The 25,377-nt window shown below is 51.7% G+C and overlaps 1 protein-coding gene across 25 annotated transcripts in view; it reads right to left on the reverse strand.

Moving 5' to 3' along the window:
- PTK2 (protein tyrosine kinase 2) overlaps nucleotides 1–25,377 on the reverse strand; it is a 256,865-nt gene that overhangs the window by 108,527 nt on the left and 122,961 nt on the right. For all 25 annotated transcript variants that reach the window (XM_043601871.1, XM_043601859.1, XM_043601851.1 and 22 more), the window contains 3 exons: nucleotides 25,112–25,191; nucleotides 23,103–23,165; nucleotides 8,809–8,863 (listed from right to left, as the gene is read on the reverse strand). In XM_043601871.1, the coding sequence (XP_043457806.1) occupies nucleotides 8,809–8,863; nucleotides 23,103–23,165; nucleotides 25,112–25,191 (198 nt within the window). The remainder of the gene's footprint in view (nucleotides 1–8,808; nucleotides 8,864–23,102; nucleotides 23,166–25,111; nucleotides 25,192–25,377) is intronic.

Consider the following 25,377-nt stretch of genomic DNA (forward strand, 5'->3'; position numbering starts at 1 on the left):
GCCTGCAGCGGCTTGAAGGTCCCCGTGTGCTCAAAGGTTACTGCACCTGCAGAGAGCGAGGGGACAGTGACAGCTGCGGTCAAAGAGTAAGACACAGTCACAGCGGCTGAGGTTACGGGGTGAAGACAACAGCATGGGAGACCGAGGCAGGCGGAGGACAGGTGCCGAGAACCAGAGGAGCGGGTGCTGGACGATGACCTATGGCACGTGACCTTCATTGTAAAGGCTCGCTCAGCTCTGGCACAGGAAGCTTGGGGGAGGCTGTGAGAAGCAGAAAGACCAGCCAGGTTCCCAGAACAGGCCACCCCAGAAACACCAGTGACACAGACCCTGAGGTGGTGCTAAAGGAGAGGGTGGGGCACCTTTGGGACGCTCGGACGACTGCGGGTGGGACGGGAGGGAAACGGGCAATCGAGCATGACAAGGTTTGTGGACGGGACAAATGGACAAGCAGAAGGGGCAGGTGTGGTGAAAATAAAGTCACGCCGATTCGGGACGTGTGTGTGATCCTTCAGTCTTTGGACCAGAACCATCAAGCAGACAGCTGGATACAGATGTGGTGCTCAGGAGAGGGCAGGGCTGGGGACAGCACGGTCAGAGTCTCCAGCTGACGTGTGTACGGGCGGCTCCCACAGACCGAGTGGAGGCTGCAGCCAGGGTGGGCCAACAGCTGACTGTAACTTAGATCACATAATCTAAACTCGAGAGAAGTAAAACAGGCCACCAGGTGTCCACACAGAAAATGACCGACCGGTCAGCCTCGGGTTCTTGGTCGAGAGAGGTCTGGGAAGCGCGTCTTTGGGAACGCCCACCTAAGCACCGGCCACGGGCCAAGGGGCTGAAAAGGCCACTCTCATCATGGGCTAAGATAGCATTTAATAGTTGTTCTGACTCGGGCTTTGCAAACGTTCTCGTGGCCTATTAGGTCTAACTGTCCCCCAGGAGCGAGTACGCTGGCCAAGGAGACCTGGGTACTGTCTGCACCTACTTGCAAGGCATTTTCCTCGTTATAAATGAGCAACACAGCGTCCTGCGAGTTTCCTGAAAGCAAGCCAGTCCCTGACAAGGAGGTCCACTCTACTCTGGACCCAGAACGAATCCACTAAGGAAATTCTATTCTGTGCTTGGCACTTGGGAAGCACTGAAGAGTCGGCACGGATGCCTTGCCCTCGACAAACTCGGCGTTCAGCGGGAGAAGAAAAGCGTTCTGATCTCCGCCCACGCCAGCACGAGTGGGGTGCTAGGGGCACGGGGCTGTCAGGTGCTGGTCAACAGAAACGGTACCAGATCTGGCCGTGCAAACGGACCTCCAGTCTGCCCGGTGGCCCCGCCAAGCAGCTACTCTTTGGAGGTGAGGGAAGTCAGGCAGGTGACACGGTGGAGGCGGACGGGGCTGTGAGGCGGGCTCACGCACCTCGTCCTCGGAGACACCACGAGACGGCAGCAGGGAGGAGCCAGCACCATGTGCGCTGGGTCCCACCTCACCTTGAATTTACTTTCCAACGTGGCAACTGGGTAAGATCTTCGTGAGCGAGAAGCGGGCCCGAGTGGCCTCGTCATTCCCGAAGAGTACGGAGGAAGGAGAACGGCCCACAGCGAAACCCAATTATGTGCTTCAGAACGAGTGAGGGCGCGACTCCGGCGTCACAACCCTCACACAGATGAGACAGAAATCAATTCTGGTCTGTCTCGTAAACTGAGGACACTTCACTCCCCGGCACGTAAGCGGGTGATTTCAGTGGCCTGGGGAGGGCGGGCTGCTTCAGTGCGTCCATGTGCCCGTCGAAGGAGGAAGCCAGTGCACAGAAAGCCCCAGAAAGCTTTCCAACTCTTCCCGCAAGTGCAGGGCACGCCCAACTAGGACACGGTGGCTGCCGCAAAGGACGGCTGTCCAAAGAGCATGGGGACCAGAAGCAGGGACAACTCATTTTTATTAACACTAACAAAAAGCCATTCTAGTCACTCGCGCCTCTAAGAGGACTACCTGCACTCAGACAAGTAATGACGTGCGGTGACTAAAACCGCGTCAAAGAGGCCCGGAAAAGAGGGCATTTCCGTGCCTTGTAGGCCGTTCCCAACAAACCACGAGTTTATAAATGACGGACGACACTCTACGTTTCCACCCGGTCGTTCGTGTGATGCTTTCAAAAACGCATCACCCAAATGGTGTCCCTCTCTGAAGCAGCAGACACAGAAGTCGCTCTTTAAAGCTGAGCAAATGCTGGAGCCTCGGTGGCTCACTCGGTTGAGCGTCTGAGCCTTAATTTCTGTTCAGATCATGATCTCAGAGTTGTGAGATCAAGCCCTGCGTCAGGCTCTGTGCTGAGCACCTGCTTAAGATTCTCTCTCTCTGACCCTCCCCTACTTGCACACGTGCACTCTCTCTAAGAAAAAAAGAACAGAAAAACAAAAAGAAAAAGAAAAAAACAAGCCACTAAAGTCTCCTCCTGAGCATCAGACTCACACACACCCCCGGCCCACCCGAGGCCCCCGCTGGACGTCCCAGACACCTGCAAGCTGACGGCCACCAAGAGAACTCAGGACCTTACTGCACCCCAGGCCAGTCTCCCAGATGCTTTGAGTTTGAGACAAAGCCCTAGGTGGCAGCCGTGACCTCTTTTCCCTAACCCCTCAAATCCACTACACCCCCAAGTCCCGTAGCACTTTTCCGGAAACCGTATCGAGTTCTCTAATGCTCTCCAACACAGGAGCCCCACTCTCGCCTCCCGTGGGCACCTACACACATCGCCACGCGCTCTTTTGAAAACACGGACTGGATCACCTCACGCTGCACCTTCAACCCTGGGGCCTCCAAGACGCTGCATCATCGAACCATGCAAGTACGGAGCCTGCGAGGCCTCTCGGCCCAGGGGTCCGAGGGGAAGAGCACAGTGGGTGGGCAGAGCAGGTTCAGCTCGCGGGGCGGCGGCCGTCGGGGGTCGTCTCACCACGGGCCACTCAGGGAGGCTCGGGGGGACACAGCTGCTCTCTGGGGTCGAGCCTCCCTGTGTCTCTGCAGCGCCCTCAGGGAGAAGTTCTCTCACCAGCCCCATCTTACAAATGAGGAAACGGAGGCACAGACGCAACAAAGAGCTGCACGGCAGAGCCAGGGCTGAAGCCCAGGCAGCCTGGCGCGAGCGCGTCCTGTTGAGGACGTCGCCGCCCCTCGCAGAGGCCGTCCGGGCCGAGCAGCGGGGGTGGGGGCACGAGGACAGGGCTCTGGGTGGGACCCGCGGCCGCCCCGGCCTCTGCGCGCTGCCAGGAAAGCAAGAGTCAGCACACAGCATGCAGCACATGCTGGGTGCCCAACGGGTGTTTTAAAGGGATGGGCAGGTGTAAGAAAGCATGAGGACACCGTCCCATCCTGTTATCCTTCCGTTTCTATGCAGCACTGAGAATTGCAGGCAAAAGCTTTGGCAGAAGAGAGACTGAAAAGCTGGGGGGAGGGGGGGACACGGGTGCTCACGAGCCTCAGTGCGGCTGCCTGTCCCAGCAAACCCAACCCCTCTGGTTTGCAGCCTTTTTTGTTTGTTTAACATCACAAAGCTGGTCATAAAAAAGTAATCCACATGTAACGGGCAAATCCCAGCCGCTGTGGATCCTGAGTGTCTCACCAACCCCTGACACAAGCCCTCCCAATCCTGCTTGTCCCTCGACCGCCAGCATCAGGGAGGAGGAGAAGCGAGGCTGGGCCCTGTCCCTTCTCTGTCCTTCCACATCAGGCACACAGCCCTGTCTTCTGACCTTGCACTCAGCAACGCCCCCCCCCCCCAGATGACAATGACAATGACGATGACTGAGGATGACGTTGTGTCCTGATGAGCACGTGCTCTTCTGCGAGGGGACTGAAGCCACCAGCCCTGTGCTCCTGCTCCATCCCCAACACTCAGCCATGGGCCTGGGAAGACACCAGTGAGTTCTAACTATGCAGAGGGCAGCCTGAGTCACAGGTTTCCCCCTCCCTGCATCTGAACCTGCGGAAACGCATCAGCCCCCGGCTCTTTCAGTCCCGTGCGAGGCCTCACACTCGGAAGCGGAAGTTGTCCGCACCATGAGAGGATCGTCTCAGTAAGTCTAGTGAACGCCCGTCTCCTCACACAATTCCCAATTTTGCTTTCTTGTGGTGAGAACCTTTAAGACTCACGCTCTTGGCAACTTTCACGCGTGCGCTACGGTACTATTAACCATGGTGACCTGCGCACAACACCCCCACAGCTTATTTATAAGCAGGAGGCCCTGTCTTTGACCCTCTTCACCCCTCCCCTGGCAGCCATCGATGTGCCCTCTGGATCTACGGGCTCAGTGTTTTGTTTGCCTCTAGATTCCACGCGTAAGTGAAATCAGGCAGTGTTTGTCATTTTCTGACTTATTTCACGTGGCATGATGCCCTGAAGTCCATCCGTGTTGTTGCGAACGGCAAGCTTTCCTTCTTTTTTATGGCTGGGTGATATGCCACATCTTGGCCGTCCGCCCGTCCGTCAGTCTGCTCTCCCCGGTGCGCCTGCCCCCTCTGGCCTGCGGGAGCCAGGAATGACGGCTGAATGACCGCCAAGCTGGGCATTCCTGCGCTTCACAAAGGTGCTAAGCCTGCAGTGGCCACCTGCTAATAGCAGGAATGCGGGCAAGGACCATTTTCGCTAAGGATGAAGCTCCGTGTTGCTGACAGTACCCCAGGAAAGCTCTTTATCCCTCGGGAAGCGTACAGCTGCTTCGGAGGACTGTGAACTACTGGCCTCTCGGCTCTTCTCCTTCTGAAATGAGATTTCTACTGGGAGTTGTATGCAAATCAACCAGAACTTGGCTATTCTACCTGCTACCGGATTTCAGATCTACACGAGGGCTGCAAAGACGGCCCCCGGCCCCCCGGGGTTGACGTGTCACACGACACCCACCGGCACCACTTTCTCAACCTCAGACCCTGCCTGGATCTCACCGGGCTGCCTGCGAACAGCCTCTTACTGTTCCTGAGCCTCACGCTGCATTTACTCGTGTCTCCTCATTGTCCCCCAGCCGTGACAGCTTCTCGCCACTTCTGAAGGGTAATCATCAGAACCTGGCAGACCATTCCTCAGGCTGCGTTTGCCTGTTCATTTTCCCGGTGCAGTGTTTTTAGAGACGTGTCTCTGGCACGACTAGGATCGAAGAGACCGAGACTTACGGTACCTTGTCAATCATTCTTGGGAACCGAGGCGCAGACCTCCCCTCCTCTCTCCTGTCACAGCTCATTTAAGCTCCACCAAACCCAACAAGGCAGCCTCTCCGCCCTTGCACGCGAGCCTCTGCAACGGCCTTCGGAGAAGCAAATGGACTGACCTAGCCTCCTTCCGGGAAGCAAGCATGAACGAATCTGGCCCTTCCGCAGGGCCGCTCTGGGAGAAGCGAGAAGCGGCTATGAATCTCTCGTTAGCCGAAGTTTCACTGGCAACAGTTTTGAAGGAGGAAGGGTCTGAACACAGCGCGCTCTGTCCTACAGCTGTCACCGCCACCCGGGCGTGTGCCGAGAGTGGCTCCACGGACTCGGGCAGCAAGCAGGCCACTGCTGGACAAACTCACGCACGGGGTGAAGAAGTGCTGGCCTATGGGAATGAACTACCGATTCAGCTACTTAAGAAACCAAACAGACTTTACCTGTTTTACAAAAGTACTTCGGTTCTCTCACTGGAACTCTGGGGAGACCCTCTAGATGAATCTACACCGACACCAAGCAGCAGGTACAAATCCTGTTGTCCCCTACTTGCAGTAACATCAGCAGCAACTGAGCTTCTCAAATCACAGCTGTCCAGGGAAGGTTTTCTCGTGTTCCCCAAGGTCAGTGCCTCCCTTTCTGCTCACCCGCCCCACCTCTGCCTGCTTCCACCCTGTTGTCCGGGCTCCCGTTCTGCACTCTGCACAGCCATCACGCCCGCAGCCCCCAGAAAGCTGCTGCGCCCCGCCCCACACAGGTGGCCGCTTGCCGTCTGGGGGAGCTCGGGGTGGCCAGAAAAGCCCACCCGAGTCGGCAGCAGTGTCAGGACAGGGAGGCCGGTCGGCACGGACCCGGGGGACGACCTGGAAGAGGCCTGGAGGGGCGAGTGCTGTCGGGGGAGCGGGCTCCCGGGGCTGCTCTCCTAAGCAGGCCTGACCCCCAGCCGCGTGCCTTCCTTCCACGGTGCCCCCTCCAGAGGGCTCCCCGCTAACTCTCCCCCCGTCAGCCGCTCTTGATGCCGTCCACTGCGTCATCTACGTCACCGATCGCCGGGCACGACTGCAAACACAGCGTTGGGGACGCGGCAGGCGCTATCCGTGCCCTGGTGGATCTGAAATACAGCAGAGGCAGGCCGACCCAACGCGGACAAGGAAATCCCCGTGAATGCGAGCCTGAGAAAGTAAAGACCAGGGTCCTGAGCAGGGTCCTGAGAGAGGAGAGCGGTCCCCGGCCTGTACCTGTGGCGCGAGGAGACCGCGACAGGGCGCAGAAGGCCCGGTCTGGGAGAGCCGGCCGCGGGGCCAGGGGGCACCATGGGTCCACTCGGCTACGCTTGCCCCAGGGTACCTTCTTGGATTCCCACACAACGGCAGTCATACCTCTCGTGACAACTGCCTGTCCACACGAAGCACGGAAAAGACTGCAGTGACTCTGAGGCCGCCACGGGGCTCACACCTGAGCACCACTCAGGACACCGCGGCCGTGGTCCAGCTACTTTCACATATTTTCCTGCTTTTCCATTCACGTTGGCTACTACGCTTGTCCGTTCAGTGACGTGAACTCACTACAGAATTGTGCCTTTTACTCGTGTGAACGCCTCCTCCCACCCCACCCACGAACTGCAGATCCATGCACAGAGGCATCCCTTCCACTCGAGGATTGTCCAAGGCCTTCTTGGAGCCACGGTGTGACTCTCCAGGTCACACCGTCCCGCAACCCCAGGAGTACGGACGGCCCGCACCTCAAAACCCTCCAGAAGGACACAACCCTGTCGCTCTCGGGTACCTCCAAACACCCCGGATCTCGCCTCCAACCCCTCCCACCATGCCGGACTTCCTTAAAGCTCTTCGTCTCGGACCGCACCCCTCCCCACAACAGCCACCTAGCTCATGCCAGGTCTGCGAGCTGCCCGTCCCACCCATCTCTGTACCTGGCCCTTATCACCTGCTCGGAGTGTGCTGAGAGAGCTGGTACCCCGACAATTCACTCCAGCGTGTGGGGAGTAGATCAGGAAATGGGAATGCAAATGAAAGAGCAGGGCGGCAACACTAGAAACCAGAGAGGCTGAAACATTACAGAAGAGCACACTTCCCTCTCTCAACTGTGTCTCGTTACATTCGTATCAAGTACCTTATACTTTAAAACTAACACCTCTGTATCTGCTTCCCGTAAGATTCTCCAGAAGCTGTGTGACGGCGGGGTGGGGGTGGGGGGGCATGACCACCTCCCACGTGAGGCTGAGCAGACAGACTCGGGGAGACCGAGGACTAGTGCCTGTAGTCCTGTTCTCGATGAGACCAAGAACAAGCAGAACCTGGATGCCTGGACACGGGGCCTTCGTCACAGACTGCATTTGGTAAATTGCACCAACACCATGACCCAATGACAGGCAACGGGACCTGGTCGACTATACATAAAGAACAGACAGTAACAGCAAAAGGGCCAAGAAACCCTTGGGCAGAAACGATTCAGGCAATAAAGACTGCTGAGTCGGCATTTTATCGGCATGAGTGAGAGGTTCCGTGCTCCTTCCCTCCTCACACGAGAGAACACCTAGTGAGCTCTGTGTTCACTGTCCTCAGACTTTATACTTATGAATCCATTCATCCTCGTATGTAGCCCACGTGTTAGAAAGTGGTTTGGTCCCCACTTTACAGATGTGGAAACAGAAACACAGTAAGGTTAAGTAACGTGGCCAACATCCCGTGCAATTCACGGTGATGAAGTCAGAATTTTCACCAGGGCAGTTTGGCTGCACAGCCAGGTTTCTGGACCAGTATGCTACCTTCTCCCATAGCACACGTCTTATCCTGCTCGTGTGGTCTTCCACGTGACTATTCTGGTACAGAACACCACCTCTGTGATAGAAAGCGCACGAACAGCCACCTTGATACACTGCCTCGTTACGGGTACCGTGGTAACATCCATACATGAACCTATTAAATATTCACACCACCCCCCCCAAAAGACTATTTTCTTCATCGAGGAAATAAGAAACAGGCCCAAGATCACGGGCCTTGTAAATGGCACAGCTCCCACGGGCGGGACTCTGTTCTGACCCAAAGTCCGGCCCCCGCACTTGACCGTCCCGGCACACGCTCTGGATTGGCGGGAAACCACACCTCACGGGCCCCAGGTGTCCCTCCCCTGACGTTCCCACAGCAGGGAGGGAGAGAAGATGGCGCTGTGCAGAAGTTACTAATGAGGAGGGGTGTCCACGGGGTCAAAACAAGAGAGGACAGGCCTCCACAGGGCACTTACGTGGGCACGGCGTGCGCAGACACACAGCATTCAGCTACCGCTGTGGTTCTTCTACACACCGCTTCTTTGCTCTCGTGTGCCATGGCACCCGAGACCAGACAGGCTGAGGTGACAAAGCCTACCGTGCGTGCAGCTTTCTTAGTCTCGTACTTAGCTGAGTGTCACACATAATCAAGAAGTGAAACAGTGGCTTTGTGGGAGAAAGCTGTGCCTACAAAAATCTACTTGCCATTAATATAAACAAAATAACGATTAGCTTTTTTACGTAGTAACTTTTACACCCAGGGGAGAAAACCATACACCATGGGGGAGGTATTTATATAACATGGTCATCCGATTACAATAAAACAGATTCCAATTACCTTGACAGAATCCAGTAAACTCCTAGGAAAAAATCGCTTCAAACCAACATCTTTTCTGAAATATAAAAAGAAGCGTATTAACAAATAACACCACCAAATCAATTAATATAATGACATTGTTGCAAGAACATAAAAGCGATTTAAATTCTCTGTCCTTCCATATAGCATTCAAGAAGGAAGGAAATAGAACAAAGCTCCCATTTACCAGCACAGTCATGGAAGGGGTGGGACAAATCATTCTCTGGACGTGAGTAGAAAATACCAGTACAAGTTGGTTTCAGCAGAACGTCTCTTTCCCGTTTACCCCTCACTGTTGACAAGCCTTGTACACACAGTGCCTCTCGGCGAGCACGGTGTAGGAACACGCTGCCAGAAGGGTCAGCCTCGCAAACGCCAGTTTCAACTGGGGGACAGAGTTGCAGAGAAAGCCGACTGGCCAGAGTAGGGAAAGGTCTGAGATAAACCATGGAAGTTTAAAAAACATTCCTTGAAGTAATCCTAAAAGGCGACTAGTTTGTTTAAGTAAACCATTTCTGATGAAGGGACTCGTTTGGCTAACCACATTTTATCACCTGTGTTCCACACGGGAAACCGAAGTCAAGAAATCCGGTGATCTGTCTAATGTCAGAAGGCTGAATGTGTGGAAATGCTAGAAGGCCCCGTGACTTTCTGTAGATCAGGCTGCAGAACTGGTCGTTACTATCGCCTATCTCGAGCCTCAAAGCGCTCTGGCCGAGAAAACAGACCAGAAAGACTTGATCACTCTCCTTTTCCACAGTCCCTTTGGTGCCAAGGGCACCGGGATCTTTGGCCACTAGATGGCCCTCGTGTGCCACACAAAATCGCACCTCTGCAGACCGTACCTACCGCCTGTCGGGAGACAGGTAGAGGGTATAAAAGGATCAAGAAGGAAAACACTGACACGGTGGTATCTTTTCAGAATTACATAAGGAAAGCTAAATGGAAAATATTAAAAGATAATACGAAAGTGGTGACTTCTTTCTCCGTAATTTTAAGTTAGCTGTCATTATAAACAAAACTACAGAAATCATGCAGCATTTCCGTGGCTGATCCCCTATCCAAACATTTCAATCCCCTATTCTATAATCTGACTACTACTTAGCACCTAAACCAACAAACTCCTTGCTAAACCCAAAATTGGCTTCGGTCCCCATTCGTTTCACTGTTATTGTTATTATGTTCACCGCATCCTTTTTTTTTTTTAATTTTTTTTTTCAACGTTTATTTATTTTTTTGGGACAGAGAGAGACAGAGCATGAACGGGGGAGGGGCAGAGAGAGAGGGAGACACAGAATCGGAAACAGGCTCCGGGCTCTGAGCCATCAGCCCAGAGCCCCACGCGGGGCTCGAACTCACGGGCCGCGAGATCGTGACCTGGCTGAAGTCGGACGCTTAACCGACTGCGCCACTCAGGCGCCCCTGTTCACTGCATCCTTATAAAAACTCTCTCTCAACATACCGTTTCCTGGTTCCACTTACTCAGTTAATTCATACAACCCACTTGTTTCTATTATATTTTCATTTATTATATTTTTCATGTATTCATTTACTATCTTTTATTACGTTTTTCATTTGCTATACTTTCCATTTATTTTTCTAACCACCTCCCTTTGTAACTCCGCTGGCTGATCCTTTCAGCTCTGCTGAAATCTGTGCTGAGAGGCTGTAGAAGAGGGACAGTGTCCCCCCGGGGCCTTCCCTTCCTCGCTGCACAAACAGACGGGAACTTTGCATCAAGGGCTTGGGTGCCAATCACCAGGGAAGTAGCAGGACAAGCGCGTAGAGAGAAGCAGCCTAGAGTCCTGAGGCGCTATTCCCCAGCGTTTCCTCCCCTATTCCCCTTTCAGGGCAACTGCTCCCTCATAGAAAGCACTTTCCATACGGAGAGATCTGGACGGGAATCCTCGCCTCGCCTCGCCTCGCCACAGGACAGATGTGGCTGTTACTAAACACCTAGAAACCCAAGGTTACCTGTTCGTAAAACGGGAACGCTGCTTCCTGCGGCAAACAGCGGTGCCGAGAATGCAGCAGGAACGTGTCAAGTCCCTATGACTCCAAGGGGGCGGTCTCCTTTCGTCTAGAAATACCACCGATGCCCCTCCTGTCTGGTCAGAGTTTGGCCCACATGCCTGACTCCCTGTTGTCTGAGCAGAGCAAGGTGTGACCCTTTGCTGCCATGAGCAGAACACACGGTGGGGGAGGGGGAGGGCAGCTGGAAGAGCAGGTGGGAGGAAGGCTGGCAGGTGCCCAGGGAAGGGGCTGGGGTGGGGTGGGGTGGGCAGCAGAGGAAGTGACAGGCGAAGAGAGCCGGGTCTCCTGGACACAATGTGAGAGGACCCCTCGCCCCAGGAAGGGGGGGCTGGGGGCAGGTCTGTTTCAGACACGGCGGGTGCAAGCAAGGTGTACCTCCTGGTGGGGGTTTTGAGGAGGCAGGAGACCACCAAAGTGTCGGGGTGAGGGACTGTCCAGGGCGGGACTGTCCTCCTCCCGACCGTGAGACCAGAACTGCCACAACTCAACCGCGTGATGCATCCACTTTTCGTGGAGTCAAGTGGAGAGCAAAGGATTTATCATACTCATTTCTGTCACAGACGGGAACATTAAACAGGGACCAAAAGGGCCGTATGTTTTGTGAAAAATGAGAGAGGGCATAGTTTGTGAAAATGAAGGCGATTCCTAGGCATTACTTTTACTTCCAAGATGAAGACAACTCCATCTCGGGAGGGAGGGGGGGTGCGAAGCTAAGACCAACCAACGCTAACAAGTATAGCTTCTCCAACTACTTCGAGCGATGGCTCTGTAACTTTCGTCCGTGTGCTAGAGGTCTTTTAAATGTAACACCTGGCAAGAAGAAAATAAAAATGAGGCTCAAGTAAGCAAAGCCAGTGAAAAAATTCAACAACAACACATTTCCATTCACGTCATCAGGAAGCCAGTCTGCTTTGGGCTTCGTGGTAGGGACGCCAGAAACCCCAGCAGCGCCTCAGGCATTCTAGGTTTTAGGGAGGGCCTATTACACACACCTAAATTTAGACTCTCTCTTAGGACCCCCCGCAGGAACAGGCAGCCTGTCCCACTTTCAATACGAGGCCGCCTCTGCAAGCCGTGCGCCCGGCTCTGGTCACGACGTGCCCGCTCATCTGCAGGCTCGAGCTTGGCTTCTGGCGCCGTAGAACTCACCGGAACCCAAGCTCCACAGCTGTCGGACGACGTGAATCGAACAGACCCTACTTCTACATCTTGAACACGATACGACTTTGTTATAAGACCTTTGTTGTGAGGTAGTTCCTTACTACATAAATGATTGTCAAAGGGCAGGTCCTAAATTCACATAAATTCATTTGACAAAAAATGATCTACAAGGACCTTTTAGATCTTGCCAAACCCCAATTCCCAAACTCAAGCACAAGGTTTTCAATTTCCACACGAGTTCAAAGGAACCTTCCTAACCTACAGACAGCTGACAAGATAGTAACATTCGGTGAGAGCCATGTTGTTCACTACAGTAGCCGTGTGAAGCAATTTAAATGAGTTAAAATTAATCTAAAAATCCAGTTCCCCAAAGCACAAGAGACTCTCAACAACAGAGGACAAACAGGGTTGATGGCGGGAGGGGGTGGGGCATGGGCTAGCCGGGCGATGGGGACCAAGGAGGGCACCTGTCTTGATGAGCCCTGGGTGTTGGGCAGAAGTGAGGACTCAGCTGAATTCTACTCCTGAAATTATATATTAACTAACTAAAACTTAAATGCAAGTAAACCAACAAAATAAAAATCCAGTTCCCTGTCGCTGGGGCGACATCTCAGGGGCTCGGTGGCCTCACGGGGCCGGCTGGGCGCACAGACACTTCCGCCACCGTAGGCCGCTGCGCTGGGTCCAGGACTGGAGGCACCCTGACCGTCCTGGGCTCGGGGCCGCGGGCCAAGAGCTCTTCAGGAAGGGCAGGGGTGATGCCGGGTACAGCCACACGGCCACTGCGGGACATCCACGTGGGGCTCGAACCTCCCAAAGCCCTGAAGCAAGGAGCAGGGTGCCCGCAGCTCTTCCGGGAGGGAGCTGGGACCGCCTGTCCACGTGAGCCCTCTTCTTCCCACTTTGCTCTCAGGAATGGCAGCTTTCTAGCCATTTAGTCTCTAAGACGCAAATTCTTTTCCCCTGAAGCTTCCAGGAGAGCGAGGCTGTGCTCGTTTTCTTGCTCATACTGGGCGCCACATCAGATAACGGGCAGAAGAACCACACGCTCCCTCTTCGCAAGTGAGACCCAGTGTAAACAGCCAACCGCACGGAAGGTGCCGTCAGACAGCAAGGTTCTCAAACCGGTAAATATACTGGTTGAGAGTTAGGGTTCCTGGGACTCAAAACTGTATTTGTGATGAATTTTAAACCAGAATCCTCTTGATGAATGTTGAATTTACCTCTGTCCTTCACAGGAAATACTTAAACCACTACTGATGGACAGGACTTCCTTCTCCTTCCCTTTTGCTCAACTTCAAACAAAGCTGTGCCTTCCCACGTCTCAGGGCCAACGACCCGCATCCCAGTGCTGCCCACACCCCTCCCTCCGGCAGGTGCAGAGGCGCCTGCCCCAGCAGTCCTCCCCTCCCTCAGCGCCTTCTTGACCCCTGGGTCTACCACACACCAAGAAGAACTCTCCAGAGCGCACCGGGTCCTGCCTAGACACTCCCAGCCAGCGGCCCTGACCTGCACACGTGTCTCCAAGTCTACAGACCCACAACACAGCAGGCTTTTGGAGACCTGAGTACAGAATTAGCTTCACTCTCAAGAAGTTCTTCCGTCAAAGATGAATTTATTTCCCCTTTCGCGCTACTTCTGAGAACACTGAGACCTTGGTTAACTAATACTCTGTGGACATAATTCCTCAAAGATGTAAAGCCCAGGAAAAAAAAAGCAACCAAAACTGATGTTAAAAATATAACTAAAGTGTGCATTTTCATATAGTATCTCTCTCATCCTTGCCCCCAAACTCTCAGAATTGAGCATCTTTAATATAAAAATACCACTGAGATACTTAACTTCTAAAATACCTTAGGCCTCTTAAAAACTGATAAATACAAAAATTCTCTAATTGCAGGAGAGATGGCTGTCTTTTGGCCGGGTCCAGTACTGTGCTCCTCCCTTGCAGCCAGGTGTGGCCGTGTGACTGACACTCAGCCGCCGTCCCTCCAGGGGACAGTACTCTGCACACACCCGTGTCCTTGCAGGGAGGGGAGACAGAGAGAATGCCCGCCTCTTCCTCCTCTGTGGGGCTGGAGTACAAATGTGACCGGGTCACGGGGTGGCAGGCCATGGATGCTGGGATGGCCAGATTAAAGAGGCCTGGCACCCTGGTGACGAGCGCTGACCGCCTAGGCCTGTTCTGTATGAAAGAGAGATGACCTTCTGTCTTAGTCAAGAACTGTCGATTCATGCCAAATCTGTCAGCGGCTTCTTCTCTGATCTATTACATGGGCAGCTAAAAAAGCACTAGATTGCTATTAAGAAAAAAGACAACGAAAACAGTGCAAAATTATAATTTGCTTCAGTTAATTTTAAATCATGAATTTGTTTTCATTCAAGAAATACTGGGGGGCACCTGGGTGGTGTAGTCAGTTAGGCATCCAACTCTTGATCTCGGCTCAGGTCATTATCTCACTGTTTGGGAGTTCAAGCCCCTGGTCGGGCTCTGTACTGATGGCACAGCGCCTGCTTGGGATTCGGTGTCTCCTTCTCTCTGCCCCTCCCCTACCTGTGCGTGCGCATACTCTCTCTCTAAAAATAAACAAACTTAAAATAATTTAAAAAAAAAAGAAAAGAAGGGGCGCCTGGGTGGCACAGTCGGTTAAGCGTCCGACTTCAGCCAGGTCACGATCTCACGGTCCGTGAGTTCGAGCCCCGTGTCAGGCTCTGGGCTGATGGTTCAGAGCCTGGAGCCTGTTTCTGATTCTGTGTCTCCTTCTCTCTCTGCCCCTCCCCTGTTCATGCTCTGTCTCTCTCTGTCCCAAAAATAAATAAACGTTGAAAAAAAATTTAAAAAAAAAAAAAAAGAAAAGAAAAGAAATGCCAATGGATGGAACACCTATAAACGTCAGACACCGCTAGGTGCTGGGGCGGCAGGAGGGCCCCCACCCATGCAGCTGACAATTAGCAGAGGACAGAGACAAGGACACCCACAATTGCAGAGAGATACATTACACGCAAAGACGACTGAGAACACATTTCTTAAAAAGGCAAACCACCTAAGAAGGAAATGAGCAGAAGTGAAAAGCTAAATAGTTCATTTAAAATAATTTTTTCACAATTCTGTAGTTTTTGAGAAGAATCACTGGTATGTAAAATTCTTTCTTCAACAATATCACAGTCAGAATGGTAATTTAAACCCAGTTGTATTAGCTTATTCTGGTTAACCTGTCATTGTCACGATGCAGTTGTTAACCTTGAGAACAAAACATTTTTCTTCAAATCTCCGCTCTGACCTCCTGTGGCAGCGCCTTCCTCTCCCGCCCCCACCTGTGCTCATAAAGGCGTAAATGGAGTCTCATCCCTGCACACGCCCCGTGCCTTGAAAGCGTGCGTCCGCAGGAGGGCACGATCCCAGGCCAGGGGGGTCACCGCCACATGTCTCCCCTTTGCCTGCAGACAGGGCACTCTGGTTCTGCCAAGGTTGCAAAGGCCTGGAAAGAAAGACTTACTCTTTGGTTGTTTGAAGGAAAACCAGAGAAGTCCCTACAAAGTGCTAGAAACCGGCCAGTGGCCTTCAGTGCGATCCAACACAGCTATTTAGAAGGGCCGTAAAGTTGGAGGGGGCTTCTCCACTAGGCTGTGAACAAAGGAGATTGTCTTTAAATCTCCTGACAGAAACTAAGCAACATGTGGACGATTGCACAATTTTTCTCCTTACTGGCAAGGAAAGAGAGAACCCTTAAATAGACTAATAGGAAATGTGATATTCTGCATTCTCTTTGACAAAACATACACCTTCCTAAGTGGTTCCAGCAGCGCTCAGGAGGAAAGAGAAAAGCCAAGGCCCCGCAGGCCTGGGGTGGCCAGGTCCCTGGGGCAGGACGGCCAGAGTCTGCTCAGAGCCGGGCCACCCTCAGCCGGCACCGCATCTAAAGCCCTGGCCCCAGCCTTCCCGGCAGCTGTGCTGGAAGACAACACAGGGGACTGCCGTACACATTTTTAAAGTATTGAGAAAGTACCTAGAATTACTCACCTTTCAAGATGACAGAAACAGAACTTTACCACCAAAGATACATGTAAAAGATTTTCCAAATAATATACTTTACGCAAAAGGGAAACCGACGCCAGAAGGCCGGCTGAGCTAGAGCAGAGAGCGTACAGGCAGGTGGGTGCACAGACCTCGCCCGGCAGGCCCTCCGTGCCAGGGTGAGGAGTGCCGGGACCGCCAGCCGCGTGCACCCGTGCGGGGCGCGGACCCGAGGGCGGTGCAGCTGAGCCTGTCACGCCTGGCTCTCCAAGAAGCCCCCTGGAGCCCCGCCTGCCCAAGCTCGGACCACCGGGCTCTGATTCAAGGCACTGGGAGGCTTGAGTGAGTCAGAGTCACAGAGGACTGACACAGTCCTGGCACCATCATATGCACGCACGTGCAGCAAGAGGTTCCTGGACAAAGAGCAGATCGCATCCCAAGGAAAGAACTTCTAGAACTGAAAAGTATCAGCGGGGAAACGAAACATGAGCTGACGAGGTATGACAGAAACACGAATGGCTTCCCAAGGACAGATCCGAGGACAGGACACACTCATGACACAGACAGAAACAGAGATGGGAAATGGTTCAGAGCTACCAAGGTCCAAATGTCCCAGCTGACAGTTCCAGAGCTCACGGCATCACCTCCCGGATGAAAGATGCAAATCCACAGAGCCAAGCAGTCCGTCCCATTCCCAGCTGGGCGAGGAGGCAAACGCAAGCTCAAGGCAGGGGTGAAGTTGGAAGAGCAGCCACAGAGAAATGGTGGCAGACGTGTCAGCAGCCGTCCTGGAATGTCACCCCTTGAGCGTGGGCAAGGAACATGTGTCAAGGGGGACACCGGAAGAGTGGGCTGAGGTAAACATAAGAACGTTTGAGAGATACAATGGGAAGCATGCAGCCAAGTCAACAACATCTGCCTGAAATCATAACATCTAACACGTGGGCTTTCAGCAGAGGCAGAACTAACATAAAGGAAACGGCGCGCGAGCTGGAAGGAGCCACAGAGAGTCAGGATGTCCCAAGGTCCTTGTGCTACAGAAGAGAGGATTAAGATAACTTTATTTATTTATAATTTTTTATGTTTATTTTTAAGAGAGAGAGAGTGTGTGCAAGAAGGGGAAGGGCAGAGAGAGAGGGAGACACAGAATCCAGAGCAGACTCCAGGCTCGGAGCTGTCAGCACACAGCCTGACGTGGGGCTCGAACTCACAAGCCGTGAGATCATGACCGGAGCCGAAGTCAGATACTCAACCGACTGAGCCACCCAGGCACCCAAGATAATTTTAAATCTAGGTGTGGTTAAGTTAACATAGAAGGTCAAAACCTAAGGGTAACTAATAAAAGAACAGAAATGGTTTATAAATTTCTGAATCATTAGAGACGAAAGTTTGGAATAAGAAAACCAATTAAGAAACAGACATCAAAAAGAAAAAGCCACACACTTACATGTACACACACAAATCCCCTCCACAAAAGACAAAGTTAAAAAAAAAATAAAGACAACAGAAATAAAGACAACACAAGCCAGTCCAAACGCATCAGTCATACTAATAAACACAAATATGTTAAACCCATCAGTTAAGAGAAAGATTTATTAATTAGCAAACTGGATTTGAGAAATCCCGCTCTATGAAGCTTACAAGAGACATGCCTGAAAGGATAAGGATGTGAAAAAGTGGGCAGTAACAGAAGAAAAGGAAATGGAAACCAGGCCATTGCTAACCTAAAGAAGACCAAACAGACTCTAGGGGGAAAGCCCCCCGGAACAAGAAAGCACGATTAGGCACACCAAGAGAAACTGAACAAGGACAGGAGATTCGGGAAGATAAACACTCTGTGTGTTCCAATAAAAAGGCACAAACACAGAGCAAACGTGAAGTGAAATCGGCAGAGCTCCCGTCACACAGAGAAACATGCCTTCTCAGTCACCGACAGGTCGGCAGACAAAATACCAGGAAAGACAGACACTCACAAGCTTGAACAAACAGAAAATGCACTTTTAAAAGCACACTACAACATCTATCTGCTGTACACATACAGCAGAAGGTTAACAGTAGAGTCTGGGCGGCGGACAGGCATGTGCGTGCTGCTCAGGCCTTTCAACTTGCTGTGTGTCTGAATTTTTTCCTAGTAAGTGACTGGAAGGAAATGACCTTACACCAGCCTACAAAGACAGTCTCTACAAAAGCCAAAGAAGCTGTTACCACACAGACCCTTAAAAAGAACTCCTTAAAAAAATTATCTGCACATTTGCAAATGTGAAGATTGAAATAAATCCACAAAGGTTTTAGAATAAACATCGGGTCTAGGGCGCCTGGGTGGCCCAGTTGGTTAAACGTCCGACTTCGGCTCAGGTCATGATCTCGGGTCCGTGGGTTCAAGCCCCGTGTCGGGCTCTGTGCGGACAACTCAGAGCCTGGAACCTCCTTCGGATTCTGTGTCTCCCTCTCTCTGCCCCTCCCCTGCTCGTGCTCTGTATCTCTCTGTCTCTCAAAAATAAACAAACATTAAGAAAAAATTAAGACAAACCAGAATAAACATCAAGTCTTGAAATTCAAAACCGAAATGAAAATGCTGGCACATTTTACTACACTAAAAAAAGAGAAAAAAAGGGGCAACTGAGTGGCTCAGTTAGTGGAGTCAATGACTCCTGATTTCAGCTCAGGTCATGACTCCAGGGTCATGGGATCAAGCCCTGTATTGGGCTCCTCTCGGAGCCTGGAGCCTGAGATTCTCTGTCTGCCCCTCTCCCTGGTGCGTGTGCGCTCTCTCTCTCTCCCTCCCTCTCTCCAAAAAAACCCACAAAAAATAAAACACAAAATAAGAACAAGTCCTGTGTGATGAAAGCCGTCTGATCGCAGTTGACGGACAAAGACAATTTGGGAAGAACATACAGAACAAATAGTATAAACACAGTTAATATGACAAAAACCTCTTAAGAAAAAAACATAAATATACTGGAAAAACTGGTAAGAAATACACCCAATTAAAAAAAAAGGAATATGAAGTGGCCCACGTATGGGAAGGCGTTCAACAGTAATCGGCCTGAAGTACATAAAACAAGCTATTATTTGTTGTCCAACAGGCCAAACGAACGAACATCGCCTCGTGCGCCTCACCCGTCTGGTGGACGGAGGCGCTGACGTGCAGTCACTGAAAACGTGTCTCCAGGCTGCTCGTCTGTTAAACCACATGCTCCATGCGCTAAGAATATTCATGAAGACTGAGACCGCGAAGGTGGCTGACACTAACTGCTGGGATCCGCCCACTTTTATGTTAGGTGACGGGGTGGTTCCGATGTTGTCCGGCTGGAATGTATTACTATCTCTGGACACACGTAAAAACTATTTCCAAAGGCTCAAAGCTAACAGATGCACCCTGAAATTCCTTTACTAAAACTCTGCAGTGACCGTACACAGTATGGTGTTCATGCCGCCTGGCGAGCTCCGGCCGGACCGTGATCACAGCGGGAAGGACGGGCAAACATGAAGCCGGGGCCGGCACAAGTCCGCACGAGGACCCCGGAGCACACAGCGAGGACAGTCCGTGTGCAAGCAGGACCTGGGCCCAGGTACTCGGCCGCAGGAGCGTCTCGGCCGGCCCGTCGCCCAGAGAGAGGGTGGCCACACAAGTGACACGACTTCGCGGGCCCACCAGAGGGAGGCTGACCACAGCAACGCAGGGAGCAGCACGGTCACACCCCGAACTCCAGCCCCCGCATCCGCCCCGCTCTTCCTTACCTAGTGTGTCTGCTCTACGTAAACAGCAGACCTGCTAAGAACACACGACATTCCCCTCGTTGTAACGGCTAACTCCGCTTTTCCCCCACACGCTCTAACAAGGCGCGTGATCCCGAAACCGTGCTGCGCCCATTTCTCCCGTAACAGGAGCACAGGCCCCCGCCTGGACAGTAAGTACCCCACAGTCCTCACTTCCCGGGCCCACCCATCGGGCCCCCACCCGGGTCCTCTGCTCCTGTCACCTCAATTTCTGTAATCTTTACAAATAAGCCAACTTTATGCCAACTCTAGCGCGATCTTTGACTTTCATTTCAAACAGACCTTGAACTGAAAACTCCTGTCTGCAAATAGAGCAGCCACCAGCCCGCCTTGACGGATACCTGCTTCTTCATTTTCCTTCTTCCAACTATCTGTCCTCGCTGCTACAGATGCGTCCATGCCCAGTCCGTGGAGGTTTCACTTGGGCCCCTGATGTCCTGTGCTCCGTGTCCCTTTTACAGTATGCCTGGCTCCCTTCATCCTGTGACATCACAGTTCCTGCTGTGGTCTCGCAGACACAGGGCAGATACGGCTCACACCATCTGTTCCCAGTCACTGCAACAAGACGGGCTTCCGTGGTGACCCCAAGGACGTGCACAGGTGGCTTCTGTACCCTGTCACTAACTGCCAGGTGATTTATAATCCGGGACCTTCTCAGACTTCATGGCACTATCCACCATGGGCCAGACCTCTTTAGATCGTCGTATCTACCTACCCGCTGGCTTTTCACCCCTCTAGCCCTAAGCCCACATTTCTCTTTCCTTTTCATTTAAAAAACCTGCATGTTTCCTGGAGCGCCTGGGTGGCTCAGCTGGTTAAGCATCCAACTTCGGCTCAGGTCACGATCTCGCGGTTCGTGAGTTTGAGCCCCGCGTCGGACACTGTGTCTGAAAAGCTCAGAGTCTGCTTCGGATTCTGTGTCTCCCTCTCTCTGCCCCTCCCCTGCTCACGCTCTGTCTCTTTATCTCAAAAATAAATAAACATTAAAAACATTAAAAAGCATGCAGGTTCCCTCAGAACTAGCTCCTCCACGAACAGAACCTCTTCCTGTGACCAGTATCCCTGGTGGCCCAGGACAGAAACCAGGAGAGCCCTGGGATCCCTCCTTAGGCTCCTTACCCAAGTCGACCAGCCAGCCAGGCACACAGACTCCAGCTCTGGCCACCGCCCTCCTGACTGCTGGGGCCGCTACGCCCAGGACACAGCCTCGCTCCTTCTCAAGTGGACAGGGGGGATGCAAGGTGTCTTGGTTCTTTGCTTCTATTTTTAATTTTCATTAGTAAAATTCCAATCCCGCAAATACAGAGCTCTGAATCACAAACCTCCTCGAACCACTGTCCCGCCTAAGAGGGCTCAGCAGCCGGCCGTCGATGACAAGGACCAAGCCCTTGTGAAGAAGGACCCGCCCCCTCACAGCGAACTGAGGGTTTTCTAGCTGCTGATTGTTCCTGTTTCTGCGCCTTCACGAAGTCTCATCGCACCTGCCCACATTCCTTCTCCGAGACGGGGTGACCACACCTGCTGTGACGCCACGTGAGACATCAAGTACCAGGCCCCCCATGCGTCCTCCAGGTACTGCTAGTTCAGCTTCTAGCACACTACTCCACGCTCCTGCTTACTTGTCGGAGCCCAGCCTCTAGCTGCGAGCCTCCTGAGGGCAGACAGTTTGCATGATTCATCTCTGAATCTCCAGCACTCGGCGGCCAATGGCTCGGCAGGTGCCTAGTGACGTCTGTTAAGTGAACTAATGAGTAAAAGCTAAATGGACAAAGGAACAACCAACCAAATAATCAAATAACCAAACAGGTAAAACTATTCCTGCTTTTCCTGAACCTCCACTCGAATTGGGGACAAGCCCAGTATCGTCTAAGACAAGATGCTCAGTGATTCCTCCGATTCTGGTCATCTGTATTTTAAGCACCAAGAGTCTGGAAGGCTGAAGAATGTGGCAACTGTAAACGAAAATCGAAACCATAGCGAATGTTAGTTGCTCTCTTTTTAGGTTATTAATGGCATCACGGCTTCTACGCCGTCTACTAAACGTCGGGAAAAATTCTACGTAAAATAATTCTGCCTGCTCAGACATCCTAGCTGATCTCAACTCTTTCACTCATCTCCAACCAACTGCTGTTCACCCTACCCTGTCCGTTAAGGGGCACAACATATGTATAGATGGCGTTCAGATAAACACAGGTAGAGCACTTGGGAAGTGTCCTCTGTGCTGCACGCGGTCACAGACCCCAGGTGGACACACCGCATTCAGAAATCAGGCCGTGAACTGGCTCTCAGAGCCTCAAACAGGACAGACGGCCCAGGTGGTACTCATTCAGCCCTCACAGCCTGGCAGAAAGGAGGCTCATGTTAATTATAAAAAATAACCATTGCATCTACTGCAACCAGTTATTACCTCAAATGGTTGTACCTGCTCTGTAACTAATTTCCAAAAATGTTTATTTTCTACTTTTATATGTAAATGACCCCACCTCCCCTGCAAAATCTTGCTGTCAAAATGGCAGGGGTCCTCCCCTGTGTGGCAGGGGTCGGGCTCCAAGAGAGTCCAAGCAACATGCGGCGTCAGTTCAAGTTGCCATCACGGCAGGGTAGTGACGGACAACCTTTTACTTTATTTTGCCACGGCTCCCAAATACCACAAGGAGTCAGTTCAGTAACAACAGAGCCAGAAAAAGTTGGTGTTGGCCACACGTGGCACCACTGCTAATCAAGCTAACAGCGGCCTTTACCGGGACATAATAAACATCAACTCTCTTTTGCCGCACTAATTATCAAAAAGATGAAGAACAGAATTCCAGCCTCCCCAGACACAGGCTCCAGCATGGCTCACATGCATTTAATACAAACCAATACAACAGTCTAAGACATAAGTTAATTCCATTATCAGAAAATTTTCCAGTTATTCTAAATATTCCGATACATGAGCAAAAAGGAACTCACACATCTCACTCTGTTTTGGAAAAAACCCTTTGTAAATGTATCCGGAGAATATACATAAAGGCTGAATTGGTAATTCTGAATTCGATGCGAACCACAGGTGAAACTTCACCCCAGTGTGATTCAATCTACAGAGATACGATGGCCTGAAGACATCTGTCAAAAAATTAAACTGTCAGTTCACACAACTGCTGTTATGAAGAATGCTTTCCTTAGAAAAACTTTCCTTCTTCCAGATCTAATGGTTTTAGAAGCAGTAGTATTTCAGGTTCTGAAGCGAACTTGAAGTAAACAGCAAGCCCGGGGTCTGAAGGTGCTCGCGGCACGGGGTACTCACTCTAACACCTCATAGTTGGACTTCTTCTCTAGCGCGTTGCCTCGCATCTCCCAATACGAGCGCCTAAAATGGGGAAGACACACAAATGAGGAATTACTACGAGGAATCTCCATGTTGCTAAACAGTAACCACTTTGTGGCTCAGCCGCAAACGCCTGATAAACTATGTGACAGAGACCGGATCTGACCTCCAGCATCATTCCCGTGCCCCAGTGAGGCCGAGGTCACTTAACACAGACTTCGTCCCTATTGGACAATCTGACTTTCTCTTCTGACGTGAAGCAGGTTTGACTCTTGGTAAAGAGGAGACACGAGACTCCAGGTCCGCTGCCTGCTGTCCTCGTCCCTTCTCTAGAGACTGCACCTACGAGCTAAGGGACAGCGGACTCCTGCTGCGGCCAGGCGAGCGTCACGCCCACTGCTGCAGACGCACGTGTGCCACGAAGGCCAACCGCACGGGCAGTAACGGGACAGATACTCTGGCGGGACAGAGGGGCCGGGCTCCTCTTGGGTAAGTGCCGTCCACCACTCTGAATGTTCACGGTCTGAATTCTACCTTCTTACCCCAAACTGCACGTTCAAGCAGTTTCGGGTCTTGCTGGAACCAAGTCCTGTCTCTACAAAACCTGCCATGAGTTGGGGGGCGGGGGGATTCCCTCTACACAAAAGCATAAACCCCGGCTGGAGCTGCTGTGGGAGACGCTTTGGGAGACACGGACACTGCACATCCCCTCAAGTCATTTCATAGAAGAAGACTCTGTTTCAAACCTGTCTGTAATAATAGAAATACTGGTTTTGTTTTTTAAATTGGCTTCTCTTTGGCCTACTTAAGATGGAAAGTAGTAGATTGAGACGAAAAATTAAAAAGGGCCCCAACTGGGTCACATAATTTGTTCTCTTGCTTTCTATCTGTGGCGGAGGGGGGGGGGGTTGAAGGAAGGGTGGCTAGTGGGGTGGCTAATTTGTCAAGCTTTTTCTTCAGCATCTTATTTCATAATAAAGCCACTGGTACTGAGCAGGACGCAGAGGAGACGGATAAACGTGCCGTGGGAGGCCAGGGTGGGAGGGAGGGAGAGAGCTGTGTAGAAGCCGGAGCGGTACCTGGACCACTCACGTGCAAGCTGACGCCTCCTGAGCCCTGTTGCAGACAACACACGGCACGACCGTGTAGTAAGAAAAGCGTGCCCAAGGACACCTCTAAGTAACACCGGGAAGGGCCGGGAGTGGAGCAGGAGCGTGGACACTAGTGAGGGACGGCCTCTGTTACTTGGATATACAGTGACAGTCGAAGCCACATTTTCAGGAGGAGTTGAGAGCTACGCTTAACCATCTTGGGGTCCTCGTAGAAAATGTTATCTAACAGCCTTATGCAATATAAAAAATGGTGATGGGGGGGAATTATCACTGTTTTGAGGACATGTGATTAAATTTTGGCTAGTTTAACCAGCTCATCTTAAACTAGCAGCCCAGAGTAAATTTTAATTGAAAGCCTACCTGAAAACCGTAAAATATTCTTTTATTCAAATTTGAATATGGTAGCATAGGAGATAACGTATGACAAATGGTGACACACGTTCTCAGAAATAGGAAACATATTCTCAGATTTCCGCTTCCCTTAAACCTGCAACACGGTGGCCACTGGCCATATGTGGCTCTTTATGTCTCAATTTACGTGATGTGCACTCGCACACGGCACCCCTCAGTACCCACTGGCTAGCGGCTGGCAACTGGGACATCGCACACCTGTCACCACAGGAAATCACTGCGGTGCGCTCTCACACCTGCTCACCCATGCGCAATGGTACGAATCACGCCATTCTAATTACAATGAAACATCTCTTTAAAAGACCCGAAGATTCCTGAAATAAGCGCTGACAACCTAATTCAAAATCTCAGATTTTATTCGGTATTTGATTAATAACCTTTATGAGAAAAATGGAGATAGCTGGATAATTTCCAAAACTAACGAAGATGATGAACAAAGCCCTCAATGCACAGTTGCCACCTTACCGTATTTCTAGGCAGCCCAGCTTCAAAGCGATGTCCTGGTCCACCCGGTCAGCTATCTCCGACATGTAGTCACTTTTCACCTGCAGTGGGAAGGGATCGGGGAAACAAGGCCATTTTAAAGAGCACACCGCAGAGGTACTCGCTCCGTGACTGTCTTTTAGATCTCGTAGATCTGTGATCTGTCTTTTAGAGTGCCTTTTAGGTCCTTTACACCCACTGTGTCAATAATTACGGTAGAGGCTGGATATGAAAATGAGTAATGCCAA

This window comes from Prionailurus bengalensis, chromosome F2 (genome assembly GCF_016509475.1).
Source record: "Prionailurus bengalensis isolate Pbe53 chromosome F2, Fcat_Pben_1.1_paternal_pri, whole genome shotgun sequence".
In the NCBI taxonomy this organism is placed as follows: Eukaryota; Metazoa; Chordata; class Mammalia; order Carnivora; family Felidae; genus Prionailurus; species Prionailurus bengalensis.